This window comes from Populus euphratica, unplaced genomic scaffold (assembly GCF_000495115.2).
Source record: "Populus euphratica unplaced genomic scaffold, PopEup_1.0 scaffold2.1, whole genome shotgun sequence".
Lineage (NCBI taxonomy): Eukaryota > Viridiplantae > Streptophyta > Magnoliopsida > Malpighiales > Salicaceae > Populus > Populus euphratica.
The window spans coordinates 2,202,225-2,217,887 of NW_011499846.1; the positions used below are offsets into that span (position 1 = coordinate 2,202,225).

Sequence of the window (15,663 nt, forward strand, 5' to 3'; positions counted from 1 at the left end):
TTTATAGCTTGATAATTAGCCTGTCTTTGTTTAGAATTATGGCCAACAGAAAATTAAATAGATACAAGAAGAAAACCCCTCCCAAAAAAATAGAAAATTCAACTGGGAAATCTAAAGGGGACTATTTGTTTGATGATGATGCCACTAGTACCCTAGGAATTTTATTAGGCTACAAGAAATTTACAGAGACCCGCCTTCCAAAGCCAGTAGTGTTCTCAAGCCTTTTTTGATTCATTTCGACAACTACCTCCCATGCTCTTCAACTGCAACTAAGAATGAGTGTTTCATGCGTGAAAAGAAAACAAATAAAGTTCTCATCAAAGCAATCTAGACTGTATGATAGCATGCTCTATTTAATGGTATCTCGGCAACGTAGAACAGAGGAATCACAAATTTAATCTCCATAACATCAGGATAATAGTGTCAGATTTTACCCTATTCAGAGATGCTTTACATCATTATCATGCAGTATGAAACTGGTAAGGAGAAATATTCCACATATGACACAACAATGAGCAGCCAGAAAAATAAATGAAGCACTGAAACGGTGGAAGAGTCCAGCAGCAAAACTGCAGCAGGCAACTGTGATAAGGAAAAGAACACCTTCCCTCCACGCTGAAGTCCATCTTGAAGAAACTTGACTCGTCATCTTATCCTTCCAGAGAAGGGTTACGATGCATGCTGAAACAACAGAATAACATGTCTGCAACCAGTCAAATACGATTTCAGGTGCGTATAACCCACTAATAAAAATCAAAGCACTCAAGCACTACTGATGACATCAAGCATGGAAGCTTGATAATCAAAATGCTGAAGGACTGCTGATGACAACAAGAGTGAAGCTTTAAGAAATTAATTCCTGCCTATCAGACAAACACATCATAGAATGCCGTGCCGTTTGTGCTTCCATCCATATTGCAGGAACTGGCAGGCAGTCTGAGATGTGATTGGTAAGTGCAGGTAGCAGTATTAAGGAGCGTCGTGAAAGGCCTGTCGTAAGTCCAGCAACAGCACCTATGCTGATGAAAACAGAAACATATTTGAAGCCCCTGGAAATAAAAGCCTCAACCAAAGGAGCGTCTTACCCCAAGAAGGTAGTAACGTACCATCTCATTGATCACCAAACAGACTCCAAATACAAAGTGCAATGCATTTGAGAAGGCTTCAGATGATGCCTAATGGCAAGTCCCACTAAAAATCAAACAAATCAGTAAAAAAAAATTTATACAACCAGATTATGTTCATGATGCTTAAAATCATGATTATAATTTTGCATGTTTAGCACCAAATCAACAAAACATGCCTGTGGTCTCCTAGATTCTTCAGCTGAATCTGCAACCGCATCAAACCCAACATATGCAAAGAACACGACAATGGTGACTGGTTTGGAACATCAACCTCGAAAGCAAATTTATCGAAAGAGTTCATCCAAAGAACACGTCGCCACCATGTCCAATCCAATTTGGAATGTTATCTTTAAGAACTGGGAACATCTCTAAAATCGTAACAACATATCTTGTTAAGCTTCTTGCTATACTAGCCGCCGCCATGTGATAATCAATCACCAACTGCCCAGAAAAGCAGTGAGCTCATTGAAAGCTGGATATGCATACAAGGATGCTCCTCCAACAACGGCAGGTAAACGTTAAGCTAACTCTGCATAGGACAGAGCATTTAACACAATCTATAACCCAGCTAGTACAAAACTAAATGCCACCCCTTCATTGTAACAGACCAAAAATATAATTAATAAATAAAATTCAATAAACCAAAAATGAAAGGTACTTCTAAGAATTTATCATTGTTTGACTTGCTCCAACTACGGATTACTAGGCCATTATATCTAATCATGGCCCTGTGGTGGCCACTGCCATCTTGGCTGCAAGGACCGTCTTGTACAATGAGCGTATGATTTTCAAAATCTATGTAAAACCTATGTCCCTCTAGCAATGATGCAGAACCTTAACATCCTAGGTTCGACATTAATAGAGTATTTATAAATTAGCTTTCACAAGTCTAACAATGATATTAAAAAATTACAAATTTTTTCCAGGTTGTGATTTTGAAGAGTCATTGGGGGTCCTGGTTTACTACGTTGTGAAGAAACTTCAAATAAAAATTGGATCTTTTACAGTCACGTATCAGGCTGGTGGAGTGATGAAAGAAATTGTTCCCGAAAAGCTAATCATATGTTAAAATAGAGATTATTTAATGCTTCAATGAGTCAAATAAAGTTTAAGGGATGCGTATATGTTGAGTTTATTGTATGCTTGAATGACATGGCCATGCTGAATAGCCCTGACTTGCAGGCCTTGCTTTCAATGGGAGTAGCCATGACGGTGGCTAAACTTTGGTTCTGTATGGCTGCACGTTGAGCTTGTATTACTAGGAATTGCTTTGGTTTCTTACCCGGCAATTGAATGTATTCATATACCCAATACCTTTCTTTGTAGTAAAGAAAAATATATTTATAGAGAATATACTTATGGAAAATTGAATCATGCGTTTTGTATGTGTTTGGAAGTGTTATGAGTTTGAGTTTTCTTAGTGGAATTTACAATCAAAATAAAAAAGCATGAATTTGTAGTTTTTAGCGAGATGTGAATTATGCTTGACTGAGGTTTACCTTGAAAAAAACTCAAACTAGCCTTTAACTCTCAAACACACCCAACCTCACATTCAAACACATCCGACATGCTCGTTTGGGTTGAAGTGTCATGCTCTTTCTGGGTTGTTGTACCATGCACCATTGGCTGGAGATTGTGGCCATTTGTTGTGGGCATGGAGAGTAAGGTGGAGCAATTCGTGTAAAAACACGAAGATACCTTGCATAGAGAATTGTTTTGCATAAAAAAGTTTGTGTGAGCTAGAAAAGGTTCTTGTTTATGAAAAGTTTGCGTGGTTGATCTAAACGGCTGAAAAAATATTTATACGTATGTTTTTTAAATAGTTTTTGGGTATTATCAATAATACTCTTCCTGTCAAAGAAATATTATTAGTGATCAAATAATTTCTCGAATAAGTCTTGACCATGTGGTCATACATATTTGAATTTTGGCATCTATGGAACTATTTTTTGTCTTGAATTCAAATTCGAAACATAGAAAGCAAATTCACAAGGGTCAAACCTAATTAAGCTTATGAAGGATAATGATGCCATTTAAAACACACACTTTCCTAGCCATTAATGAGGATTCACAAATTATTCAATGCAAATTATGAAAACGTTTTAATAAAAATATCTCCACCAAAGAGAAATCCTATCTTCGAATTCTGACATCCCATTTTCCCCCCTTGCATTAACTCCATCGTTACCAGATTGTAAACAGTCCTCCACTCTCCCAAGTTAACTAAGCAAGAAGGACAAGAAGTAATGTTTTGCATGCGTGCTCGTTTTGTTCTTTGCCATGGAATTTCCTCTATTCCAAGTTAATGCATGCATGCCCGTCACATTCCCATTCTTGTGGATTGCACGACTCTTCAACTTTCGTTCTTGGTCTAAATCTTCACCCAGAGAGAACTTTTGTTGACCAACCATGCATGAGTAAAAACTTGCTGTTTTTTTAGGTTAGGTATTGCAACCAAACCCCGGTAATTTGAAATGGGAATTTGACTAGGAAAAAGGTTTGAGTAGGAGAGAATTTGAATTTCATTATTCCTACCACAAATGGTAATAAAAAAATGTTATCCAAGACCATATAGAACAACAAAACTAAAACCTTGGGTATTGATCCGAAGCCAGAGGCGAGTAGACTTTACCATGTTTCATCATGTTGGATTTGCTATTTTTTTTTTTTCAATTCATTGTAAAAAACAATACTATAGAGTTATAAAAGAACACATTTTTTATATCAAGTTTCATGGTGGATAAAATGATATAAATGGAAAAAAAGGAGAGTAGTTCGAAATATTTTAGGACGATTTGAGATATAAAATACTAGCTTTGATTGTATTTTGATAGTGTTCTCTATTTAGAAAAAATTAAAGACATAAGATAAATATGTTTTAAAATAATTTTAAATTGAATTTTTTATATTCAAAATAAAAATTACATGTAGACATTTCTCCTGTGTTTCTATCATTTTTTTTTTTTATGTACATTAGCTTAGATAATTTATAAAACTTTCACTTTTGCATACCTATTTGAATAGAGTAAAAAACATACTTTTAACTATCATACTTACTCTCCTCTATAAAAGAAAAGAAAAAAATCAATTGTGAATATGTTATTTTACCAAAAAAAAAAAAAAAACTTGAAACCTGATATGATGATTATATATATTTTTTCTAATAAATAGTTAATCAGAGGAAAATAAAAGAAAAAAAGAAAAAGTATATGATGCAATGGAGGTGAATATGAGCTGTAACATCCATGCCATCCTCCCTTTCCTGACCCATCACAACCTCATTACAGTGAAGTAATTCAATCCCAATCCCAATCCCATTTTTATCCCCCCACAAACCACAAAGACTCTCTCTCTCTCTCTCAAATTGCCTAATAAATAAAAAACGAAGGAAAGAGTAGAGACATACAAGCCTTCTTGAGGGCTTCCTTTCTCTTCTCCCTTATTTTCCCACCTGAATTTTCTGCTTCTTTTCCTCAATTGTGTATCTCTTTTATAACTCATTGAATCTTCATTGACCCTTTATTGAATGCAGTTACCTTAAGAGAAGCTAACTGGTTTAATCCACGAGAAAGCTTCAATCTTTCGGGGTTCAGTCTTAAAAAATCAAAAGTCTAAGCTACCCAGGTTCGGTTAAACCATTGACTTTATTGTATATAATGCTTTATTATTCTTGGTTTTGGGTTATAGATTGCAAATTTTCAATCTTTTAAGATTTGTATAAGCAATTCAACATTCTGTGTCTACTTGTTTGTGGACTAGGGTTTTAGAGGTAAGAAATTGGTGTGCTTGTGCTTTGGGTTTCAAGTTTAAAGGGTTTATGTTAATGGGTTTTCGCCTGTCTTTTCATTGGCTATAGGGTCGAGGTGTTTTGAGGTGCGTGCAAAGTACTGGGGATTGGTGGCTTGATTGGGATATGAATCGCAGGGTGCGGCGAAAAGTGGCAAAGAAGAGTAAGGAGAGGGTGGGAGTACCTGGTAACCCTGAAATTGGAGATGCGGATTTGTGTCCGGATAGTAATGAGGACGTTGATTGGACTAGCTTGCCAGATGATACTGTGATTCAGTTATTTTCTTGTTTGAATTATCGTGACCGTGCAAGCTTGTCATCAACGTGTAAGATATGGAGGGTTTTAGGTCTCTCTTCGTGCTTGTGGACTTCATTGGATCTTCGTGCCCACAAATGTGATCCTGGGATGGCAGTTTCCCTTGCTTCTAGGTGTGTGAATCTTCAGAAGCTTCGGTTTCGTGGAGCAGAGTGTGCTGATGCAATAATACATCTTCAAGCTAGGAATTTGCGTGAAATAAGTGGTGATTACTGTAGGAAAATAACGGATGCAACACTTTCTATGATTGTTGCTCGGCATGAGGCACTTGAAACCCTCCAACTTGGGCCAGACTTCTGTGAGAGGATAAGTAGTGATGCTATTAAAGCAACAGCCTTTTGCTGTCCGAAACTAAAGAAACTTCGGCTGTCTGGATTAAGGGATGTTTCTGCTGAAGTCATCAATGCTTTGGCTAAGCATTGTCCGAATTTGATTGATATTGGGTTATTGGACTGTCTAAAGGTTGATGAAGTAGCATTGGGGAATGTAGTATCTGTTCTTTTCCTCTCAGTTGCAGGGACATCAAATATGAAGTGGGGTGTGGTCTCACATCTTTGGCACAAGCTGCCTAAACTGATCGGTTTGGATGTTTCAAGAACAGATATTGGTCCAAGTGCAGTTTCTAGATTGTTGTCATTATCACCTAGCTTGAAGGTTTTGTGTGCAATGAATTGCCCAGTTCTTGAAGAAGACAATACCTTTAGTGTGAATCAATACAAAGGAAAATTGTTACTTGCCCTCTTCAATGACATTTTTAAAGGACTAGCTTCTTTATTTGCCGACACTACAAAGACGGGGAAAAATGTCCTTTTGGATTGGAGGAATTTAAAGACCAAGGACAAGAACGTCGATGAAATCATGAATTGGCTTGAATGGATTCTATCCCATACCCTTTTGCGTACTGCTGAGAGTAATCCACAAGGTTTGGATGCTTTCTGGCTCAAGCAAGGTGCAACAATATTACTTAGTTTAATGCAGAGCTCCCAGGAGGAAGTTCAAGAAAGGGCGGCCACAGGACTTGCAACTTTTGTGGTCATTGATGATGAAAATGCTAGCATAGATTGTGGAAGGGCTGAAGCAGTTATGCAAGATGGCGGCATACGTCTTCTTCTAAACCTCGCAAAATCTTGGAGGGTAGGTCTTCAGTCAGAGGCTGCTAAGGTGAATTTCTTCAATGGATGTGCAGCAGCGCTGATTATAGCTCGATTACTGTTCATCCAAAAGATTTTTATAATTTTTTACCATAATCTAGTCTCCCAAATAGTTTAATTTGATATACTATATCCCACTTTCTTATTCTTCTTATATTTTCTCTCTTCTGTGAAGACTATTGATTTTGTGTCTCAGTTTGATCTTGATTTTCACTTGAAAACATGGATCTGGATGAATATTCTAAGTTGTTAATGATACAGGCAATAGCGAACTTGTCCGTAAATGCAAATGTTGCAAAAGCTGTTGCAGAAGAAGGAGGAATCCAAATCCTTGCTGGGTTGGCAAGTTCCATGAACAGGCTGGTTGCTGAAGAGGCTGCTGGAGGGCTTTGGAATCTTTCAGTCGGAGAAGAGCACAAGGTTTAATATTTTGCTTTTCTTTATTTTATTATCAGAAGACATGTCCTAAACTTCTAATTTTGGTAATTTTAAAATTATTGACAGGGTGCCATTGCTGAGGCTGGTGGAGTCAAAGCTCTGGTTGACCTTATATTCAAATGGTTCTCTGGTGGCGATGGAGTTCTGGTGCAGTCTTTAATATCCTGTTCTATGTTCTTAGCATATAAAAGTTTTTCCCTGCATGTGCATTACCTGTGTTATATTCAAGTAAATATAGTATGACAATATTTTGAATTTGTTTCCAATTTTTCTGTGTCCAGGAACGTGCAGCTGGTGCTTTGGCAAATTTGGCAGCTGATGACAAGTGCAGCATGGAGGTTGCATTAGCAGGTGGTGTACATGCTTTGGTGATGCTTGCTCGTAATTGCAAGTTTGAGGGAGTACAAGAGCAGGTGTGCTGTTTTCTATTATTAGGAGATATGTTATTCGAAAAGAAGGTGCATACTAAGATCTGTACAGGAGACACTGATCATTTTACTGTAGCTTGGAGCCTACATGTTTGAATTAGAATTTGTTTGCTCTTGATATATACTTTTTAATTTTCTTCTTCTTGCCCTGTTGTTTTATTCAACATGACAACTCAACAAGTTATAATGTCTGCTACATATTATTATCAAAAATTTTGAACTTTTCAGAAAAGAATGTGGCAAAGAGCCATCAAATGTTCATGATCATGGTGTGTTTGGCTTTGAAAATAACCTCATAAGGTTCAGTTTCTGGTGACTTGTATATCCCCCATAGTTAAAAACATGTCCACCATTAACTTGAAAACCTTCTTGGAACTAAGGTTCACATGTACTCCATATTGAAATGCCTTTGCTATTCCTTTATGGTCTGCTGTGCTATGACTGAATGACTTCAATAAGAAGGTTCCTAATTTGAAATTTGTAATTTTAAGGGTCCTATTTATTTTCCGCTAATTATTTCTTTGAAAGATTTTTTCAGTGTGAAATTGATCTGTTGTGAATTATTAATGTATCTTCATAATGTTAGGCTGCTCGTGCCTTGGCTAACTTGGCTGCTCATGGAGATAGCAATACTAACAATGCTGCTGTTGGACAAGAAGCAGGTGCTCTTGAAGCCCTTGTTCAACTCACTCGCTCACTCCATGAAGGTGTCAGGTAATTCCTTTACAAATCTGTATTATGTATCCCTTATCTAAGCTTTTTTTTTAATCTGTCAAATACTTTTCTTTATCTAATTATTCATTAATCTTTGCTGCTTTCTTCCTGCTATTGAAATCTTCTATCTGGATACAATCTATTGATAAGAACCTTATCCCATTCTAATATCAATTCTTAAACACCAGAAGGTAACAATTTCCCTCTACCTGTCTGTTTAGCTCTGATAAGAACAAAAGATAATAAAAAACCCCAGTTATGAGTTTAGTTTCTTCCTTAATTATTGCATAATCTTAATTATTTTTTCCTTTATGGAGATTTTGTCTTGGACTACAGTTTCCACAATCTTTTTTTTTCCCAGTCATCACCAAGGATTAAGGAGTCAATGAAAACTCTTCTTGGTGGCAACTCAATTTTTTTTCAATGCTGTTCGAATTTCTTATTTCATCCACTGCTTGCTAACTTAACCTAGATGGTCGCCCTTTTCTTTTTGTATTTTGTAGCTTACCTTTTAGTTTGTTTTCCTTATTGGAAAAGAAAGGTAAAAGGAAGTACCTGGACTGTAATTGTTTCCATCCTTTTATTGGGTGTGATTTTTTGTGTTTGAAACTTTAGTTGTTTGAATTATGTTTTAGCAAAAAATTTGTGTCTGCTCAACATATTTGAAAATTATATTTAGTTCAACCCTCTAACATTCTGTTCTTGCAGCTTAATCACCTTAAATTTATTGGACTTTAGTGTTTGGAATCATTGTTTCTAATGCCTATGGTAAAAGAGCTGTATTCTTTGGCCAACAGTAGTTTAGAAATCCATAAGCCATGACTCTTTATATGCGCACGCATTCAATATTTTATCTGAAATGTAGTATTTTAATTGCTTGTTAAACAGGCAGGAAGCTGCTGGTGCATTATGGAACTTATCATTCGATGACAGAAACCGAGAAGCAATTGCAGCAGCTGGTGGTGTTGAGGCCTTGGTAATATATTTACTTGGTACCTTCAAGTGTTGTTAGTCTGCGAGATTCATGGTAGCATTGGCACACAAGAGGAAAGTTCTTCATTGAAAGTACTTTTTATAATGTGCTTGTTTGAGAGAACAAGGTGCCTCTTAGTTAGCATTTCAACGACTAGCTAGATGATGGGTTCCTCATCAATCAAGTATCAATTTAAATACACAACATTAATGACTTGTGCATGACCCATGGCTTTTTCTTTGGTGAAGACAACACGTTATAAATATGGAAGTGATGGAGAATGAAGCAAAACTTGTAGGGTTAATATTTAACCATTCAATGTTTTAGTAGTGTTTAGAAATTATTTGTTTTATAGCTAGTACTAAGTAGCTTTATTAAAGTCTTTCTTCTGTCCTTGTTGGATTTGGTTTCCTATTTGGATTACGAGTTTTGTTGATTTCATATTTATTAGGGCTTTCCATGGTTTGTTTTTTCTGCTCTTAATAGGATTAATTTTCCCCATGTGGAATATTGTTGCTGCCTATATAAGGCATCCTAGCTAGTTGATCGATCAAATACATTGACTTTTTAGAGATGGGCACTCTTTATTTTGTTTTCTCTCACTTGCTTGTACATTAATTGAATATTCACCATTGGAGCTTTCCACAATATTAAGTTTGATTTGCAAGGCAAGATGTTGTTCATCATTCTGAGATGAAGTGTTTGGAAACTGAAAGCTACGACTATGTAGTAAAATTATCCACCTCCTGTGAGAGCAAAAACACTTCCAAAAGGGTAGACTGTCTTTTTGAAGCCAAGCTCACATTGCAAAAATAAGTATAATAAATGTGCTTGCTTAAAAATTGTAATTCAGCATCTTGTATTCAGGGTTCCTCTTTCAGTCCTTTACCTTTTTCTCTTTCCCAGAATCCCTGAGAGTCACGCATCACTTTATTGATTTTTTCTTGAGCAAGGAACTGCTTTTCATACTTCTTATACTTGTTCAGGAAAAAAAAAAAAACCTTCTTATTATCACATTACCACCTTTACTTGTCTCTCAGTCTAGTTTGAACTGATTTGGTAATTATTGTAGTTTAATTAAACCAATATACATGAGAGTCAGTAGACATGAATGGTTTAGCTGATCGAGCCAGGTATATTTTATGTTTTTGATGCTCATTGTCTACATTTATTATGCGTTAACTTTCATTCATAGCATCCTTTATACCGACTCGTGCTTGGTCCAAGTTTTATGGGAAGCATTTATTCATCACTAAAGTTTTACTTTCAGAGGTGGAAAATCCTTCAACTATTTATGTTTTTGCTTTGTTCTGTGGGCTAATGGCCAAAATGGCCAATGACTTTAGCAGCAACAATTATACTTTCGTTTCTTGGTTTTATGATTTTTCCTGATTACTTTTGATGACCAATGGTGTCTTCTGTGGTAGGAAGTTCCACCATACATGTATTGAAGGTTTCATTTTATGTGGTTTATTCAGGTAGCCCTTGCACAATCTTGTGCAAATGCCTCTCCAGGTCTTCAAGAGAGGGCTGCTGGAGCTCTCTGGGGATTGTCAGTATCAGAAGCCAACAGGTAAATACAGTGGTTCATTATTTTGGATCTCATTTTATTGTGTATTACAAATTGCAAGATATGACTTCATGTACCAAGGAAATATGTATATGTTTTTGTTTGCAACCATCAACTGAAGCCCAGCCACAGGGTAGTTTCCTTGCACTTGTATAGGGAATTCTTCAAACCAGAGAATTCTCTCCCTTGTGAGTTGTGAAAGGTAGAGGGATATTGGCCGCAGCCAGCTGGTGATATGCTGCATATTGTTTGAGAAAATGCTTTTGTAATTTCCCACATGACGCATGATGATTATTTTTGAGCATAGAATGTTAGACACAAATAGCCAAAGTAAGAACGTTGAAAAGTATCTCTCCATACTAACAGTATTTAGTCATTATAAAGATACATAAGCGTGGCATCTCTGAATCATCAAAATGTTGAACATGTACTTTATGCACTTTGACCATACAAATGTCTATTGTCATCATTTTTATCTTGCAATTTTATGTTATTTTCTCTTGAACTTGTTCTTATGTAAGAAAATAAACCTATGTATTCTCTATGAAATGAAGGTTTTCTATTCTTAATATTAGTTTTTATATTAGTGCTAACCATTTATTTTTTGGTCTGTATTAGCATTGCTATTGGACGAGAAGGAGGTGTTGTGCCTCTGATTGCTCTGGCACGCTCTGAGACTGAGGTCAGTCTTTCATTCTTCCACTAGCCAATGTCTGAATTTCCTAGTCATTATCAAAAATTTCTCTGACTTCAGGAAAATCATCATCATTTTTTAATGTAACTGTGACATTTGTTGGCATCTATAATCAGAGCCTTCAACAAGTTTGCAACTGCTTGAAACTTGAAAAATTCCCGTATGTTTCTTGCTGTCAATAAAACCCTGGTCAACCTTAATGTATGTTTTCTCTTCTAGGATGTTCATGAAACCGCCGCAGGAGCTCTCTGGAATCTTGCTTTTAATCCAGGAAATGCTCTTCGTATAGTGGAGGAAGGAGGGGTTCCTGCACTTGTTGATCTATGTTCTTCATCTGTATCGAAGATGGCTCGCTTCATGGCAGCATTAGCATTGGCCTATATGTTTGATGGGAGGTACTTATCCAATCTCCCTCGCAGGTGCATGGATAACGTATAAAATATTCCTGCATTTTGGTTAAAATTTTATATTGATTTTTTTTCTTATGCAGAATGGATGAATTTGCACTAATAGGAACTTTAACAGAAAGCACTTCAAAGAGTGCGAATTTAGATGGAGCTAGAAGGATGGCTTTGAAGCACATTGAGGCCTTTGTCCTTACATTTACTGATCCGCAAGCATTTGCCACTGCTGCTGCATCATCAGCTCCAGCAGCATTAGCACAAGTAACGGAGAGAGCTCGTATTCAAGAAGCAGGACATCTGCGATGCAGGTGCCTCTCTCTTATGCACATACATGCACACTTGCATGTCGGGCTTACATACATTTATTACCATTCCAATACAATCATTTGCTTTATTTTGCAGCTTAAGTTGCATGAATTAAGAACAGTATATGCTGATGTTTGAACTTGCAGTTAGCTGCTTTGCAATTGTGCTTGCTTGTTAGTGTAAATCAGTTATGATTGTGGTTGAATTTGTTGAATACATGTAGATGATGCTGATTTTGTGTGATTTGTATACTCAAACTTGCATCCATTTTCCTTTAGGTCTTCTCTCTTCAGCATGAAGGCCATCATACATATATCGACTCTCTTTATCACTCCTCTTTTCTTAAAGTTTGGGCTGCACAGATAGTGTCAGTTGACTAGGCCACCTATCTTGTGTTTCCCATAATTGCTCACCCCTCTCATGAATGACTTCAATTTTATAGTGCTGACTGGTTCTTTAATTTACCATAATACTCCTATTTATGAGTGTGGTTTCACACCATTTTGTTGCGATAAACCTGAGTAAAATTTTTTCTTCTCACTTTCTTCTTCGTATGGCCTCAGTGGAGCTGAAATTGGAAGATTTGTTGCCATGCTACGGAATCCTTCTTCTATACTAAAGGCTTGTGCTGCGTTCGCTCTTCTCCAGGTAATCTTGCTCATAGAGACTCTTAAAAATGAAAGCTCCAAGTTGGTTAAGTTTAATTCTATTTTTCCACTGAGTATTTGATTGGGTAAGTTTAATTCTCATATGTGTGAATTTAATCCTTCAATTGCAGTTTACCATTCCTGGTGGACGACATGCGTTGCACCATGCGAGTCTCATGCAGGGTGCTGGAGCTGCACGTGTCCTGCGAGCTGCAGCTGCTGCAGCAACTGCACCACTTGAAGCCAAAATCTTTGCAAGAATTGTACTGCGCAATCTTGAGTACCGCCATATAGAATCTTCGATATGAAAACAATCTTAGCCTAGCTGATGGAAGCTAATAGACATCGAGATCCAAGCTTCCCTTCTTACCCAGTGGAATAGAATGTATTCTGCGTTGTAATCTCTATATAAAGGAGCCAAACTACTTCCTGAAGCAAGTCTGCTTAACTTAATTCTTTCTCCTCTTTCCCTGCCTTTTTTTTTAAGGTATTTAGAGGTGGTTTAGTTGAGTTTGGGTTATTTTTGTCCTCTTATGTAGCAATTCCTTGTAGTTATACTGTAAGTACTTTTGGTTGGGGTTTGATCTAGAAACAAAGTACATAAACATTTTTTTTTATATAATCTGTATTCATTGCGACATTTTCCATATAATGATATTTGAACTGTTTGAGATTGACGAGGCTCTGATCAATTCTTTTCTTCCTGGTGTTATGGAAAATAGTTTTTTTAGAAAACAATAGCTTTGGGAGAGTGAATTTCAGGCCTGGGACTTGATTTTTTTATTTTTGAGGAAAGTGCTTTATAATCACTCGATTGTTGGTTTTATGAACTGTAAGTAAGAAATTTGTGCAAAAAAATTAATATAATAGTTAATATCATTTTTCTTATGATCAGGAAGAGTTTTGTGAACGAGATGTGCAAGAAGAACATTTTGTTTCTTTCAATTTGTACCATCAACTCATTTTTGGAAATAAACATTATATTTAATCCCTTCTGCTCCAAAGAATAAAGATTTTTTTTATATATATATATAGAAAATAGATGTTCAATAGAATGATATCTAAGAGAGTTTTAGGAAAAGAAAAATGAACAAGAAATAAAATAAATGGATAGATATTCATTATGAAAAATGGACATCTACTTCTACTGATCATTTTCCTTCTCTGATTTATGATGGTGGTGATAGGAGTTCTGAGCCTACAGCAGAATATGCAGTAAATGCTGATCCCCAGTGCGTCCAGCTAGCTCCATGAAGAAGTTCTTGATTGTTGAAAGCCATCAATAAGATGAAGCTTCTTTTATCATCTGCTGAGTAGGGGTAGTGCTTGTTCCTCCTGGACACATTGATGAGTTCAACTTTTCCAGCTTCATCCAATGTATGGCCGGGTCTCTAAGGCGTAGATCGAGTAAGAGAATTTAAAGCTAAATAAAAAGTAAAACTAGATTGAAAAAAATTATGACTTACTTTCATTCATGATAACTAGAAATTCTAACAGTCTTTAAAGATTAAGGATAAAAAACTGATTATATAATAGGTAAGATAACTATTTTCTTGCATACCCCATCTAAAAGTTATCGTGAAAACTTTATTGATTCAGCTCAAATTCATTTGTAATGTTAAAAAAAAAGTATCTCAAACAACATGAATATAAAAATAAATTCAACACACATCAATATGAAAAATTTAAATTCAATTAAAAAAATAAATATTTTCAAATACTATTTACAATTAAACATTAACATGAATGAAAAGCAATCGAAGTTATTTGAGCCTCCATTTTATTTATTGCAACAGATTGTGGAGTACTTCGAATGCAATAATTCACCATCCGCCTGCAAATACATTATACAAATTCTGCAAATAATAACGTTGAAGCCATGGAAAAGCTCAATAGAATGTTATACAAGAGTTTCACGAAAAGAAAAATGAACAAGAAATAAAAGAGATAGATAGATATTGTGTGAAGAATGAATTTATACTTCTACTATTTATTTTCCTTTTTCTTTCATTTATGATCGTGGTGACAAGAGCTCTGAGCCTACAACAGAATATTCAGTAATTGTTGATCCTCAGTGCGTCCAACTACCTCCATGAAGAAGTTCTTGATTGTTGGAAGTCGTCTATAAGATGGAGCTCTACTGAGTAGAGGGCGGTGCTTGTTCCTTCAAGTAAGGTAATATGTATTTCTTCATATCAGTTTGAGAAATGTCAAGAAATCCCCCGGACACATTGATGAGTTTAACTTTTCCGGCTTCATCCAATGTTTTCAAACCGATCCAGTCTTCAATGTAGAGCTGAGTCTATAAGGCGAAGAACAAGTTAAAAGAATTAAAAGCTAACACTGATTAGAATTAAAAGAAAATAAAAATTAACTTAAGACGAGCAACAAAGTTCAGACAGTCGAAGATGTGTAACTTAAATTAGAGTAGGATTGTAAATATTACCTTTTGTGCTAGAAAAAACATTATCGAAGGATTCATCAAGATTGCATCCAAACCTGGGGATTCTCTTCGGTACTGAAACTGTCTTTGCTCAAACTGATAGGGATCAGTAAGTTAAGATGATTAGCGAGAATCGAAAGATGTAAAGGAAACCCAATATGGTCGCATTTGGTTAGTGTCTTTGGATAGAAAAGACGAAGAGAGTTAGCATAAAAGATTCGAGATAAAATAAGATCGACTCAGATAGAAATGTGTTTGACAGAAGTAACTCACCATGATTAAAACTAAGTTCTCTAAACTGGCGAACCGTTCCTTGTATGCTGAATTTCTTGTATTATTGATCTCGTTGTTAAGCTTGGGGAGGAATCTGCATCCTGTTAAATATGCAAGAAACTCCAGTAAGATACAAATTTATGCTGCTATGACGATTCATTTAAGGCAAATAAGAGGAATGGATGACTTGCTACTTCTTAATCCAACATAACTATGCATTTTCCTTTTGATAATGCTTCAAATTTCTTATTGGTGATTTCTTTCATGTTATGGGGGAAAGTAGGGGAAGTAGCAGTGCACTGTTGGGGGATGCATGGAAGCTGCACAGAGCTTGGAATTAGAAGATCAAGAGGATGTATCTTGATATGGCGTGACTGCTCAGAATGACCGGTT

At 36.1% G+C, this 15,663-nt stretch overlaps 1 protein-coding gene across 1 annotated transcript; it reads left to right on the forward strand.

Moving 5' to 3' along the window:
* The first annotated feature begins 4,347 nt into the window (after nucleotides 1-4,347).
* On the forward strand, nucleotides 4,348-13,229 carry ARABIDILLO-2. Its single transcript, XM_011033611.1, has 13 exons — nucleotides 4,348-4,751; nucleotides 4,984-6,390; nucleotides 6,642-6,800; nucleotides 6,885-6,965; nucleotides 7,100-7,231; nucleotides 7,833-7,960; nucleotides 8,849-8,936; nucleotides 10,412-10,506; nucleotides 11,122-11,185; nucleotides 11,417-11,592; nucleotides 11,688-11,909; nucleotides 12,471-12,555; nucleotides 12,686-13,229. The coding sequence occupies exons 2-13, from the start codon at nucleotides 5,041-5,043 to the stop codon at nucleotides 12,860-12,862; spliced, it is 2,757 nt and encodes a 918-aa protein (XP_011031913.1). The 5' UTR covers nucleotides 4,348-4,751; nucleotides 4,984-5,040; the 3' UTR covers nucleotides 12,863-13,229.
* Nucleotides 13,230-15,663: the final 2,434 nt, after the last annotated feature.

Bases quoted from the DNA above. Each gene is read 5' to 3' on its own strand.
- ARABIDILLO-2 (XM_011033611.1), top strand. From the start codon at position 5,041: ATGAATCGCAGGGTGCGGCGAAAAGTGGCAAAGAAGAGTAAGGAGAGG. The intron at 6,391-6,641 runs GTGAATTTCTTC...TTAATGATACAG, and splicing joins TTCAGTCAGAGGCTGCTAAG to GCAATAGCGAACTTGTCCGT. The intron at 7,232-7,832 runs GTGTGCTGTTTT...TCATAATGTTAG, and splicing joins TTGAGGGAGTACAAGAGCAG to GCTGCTCGTGCCTTGGCTAA.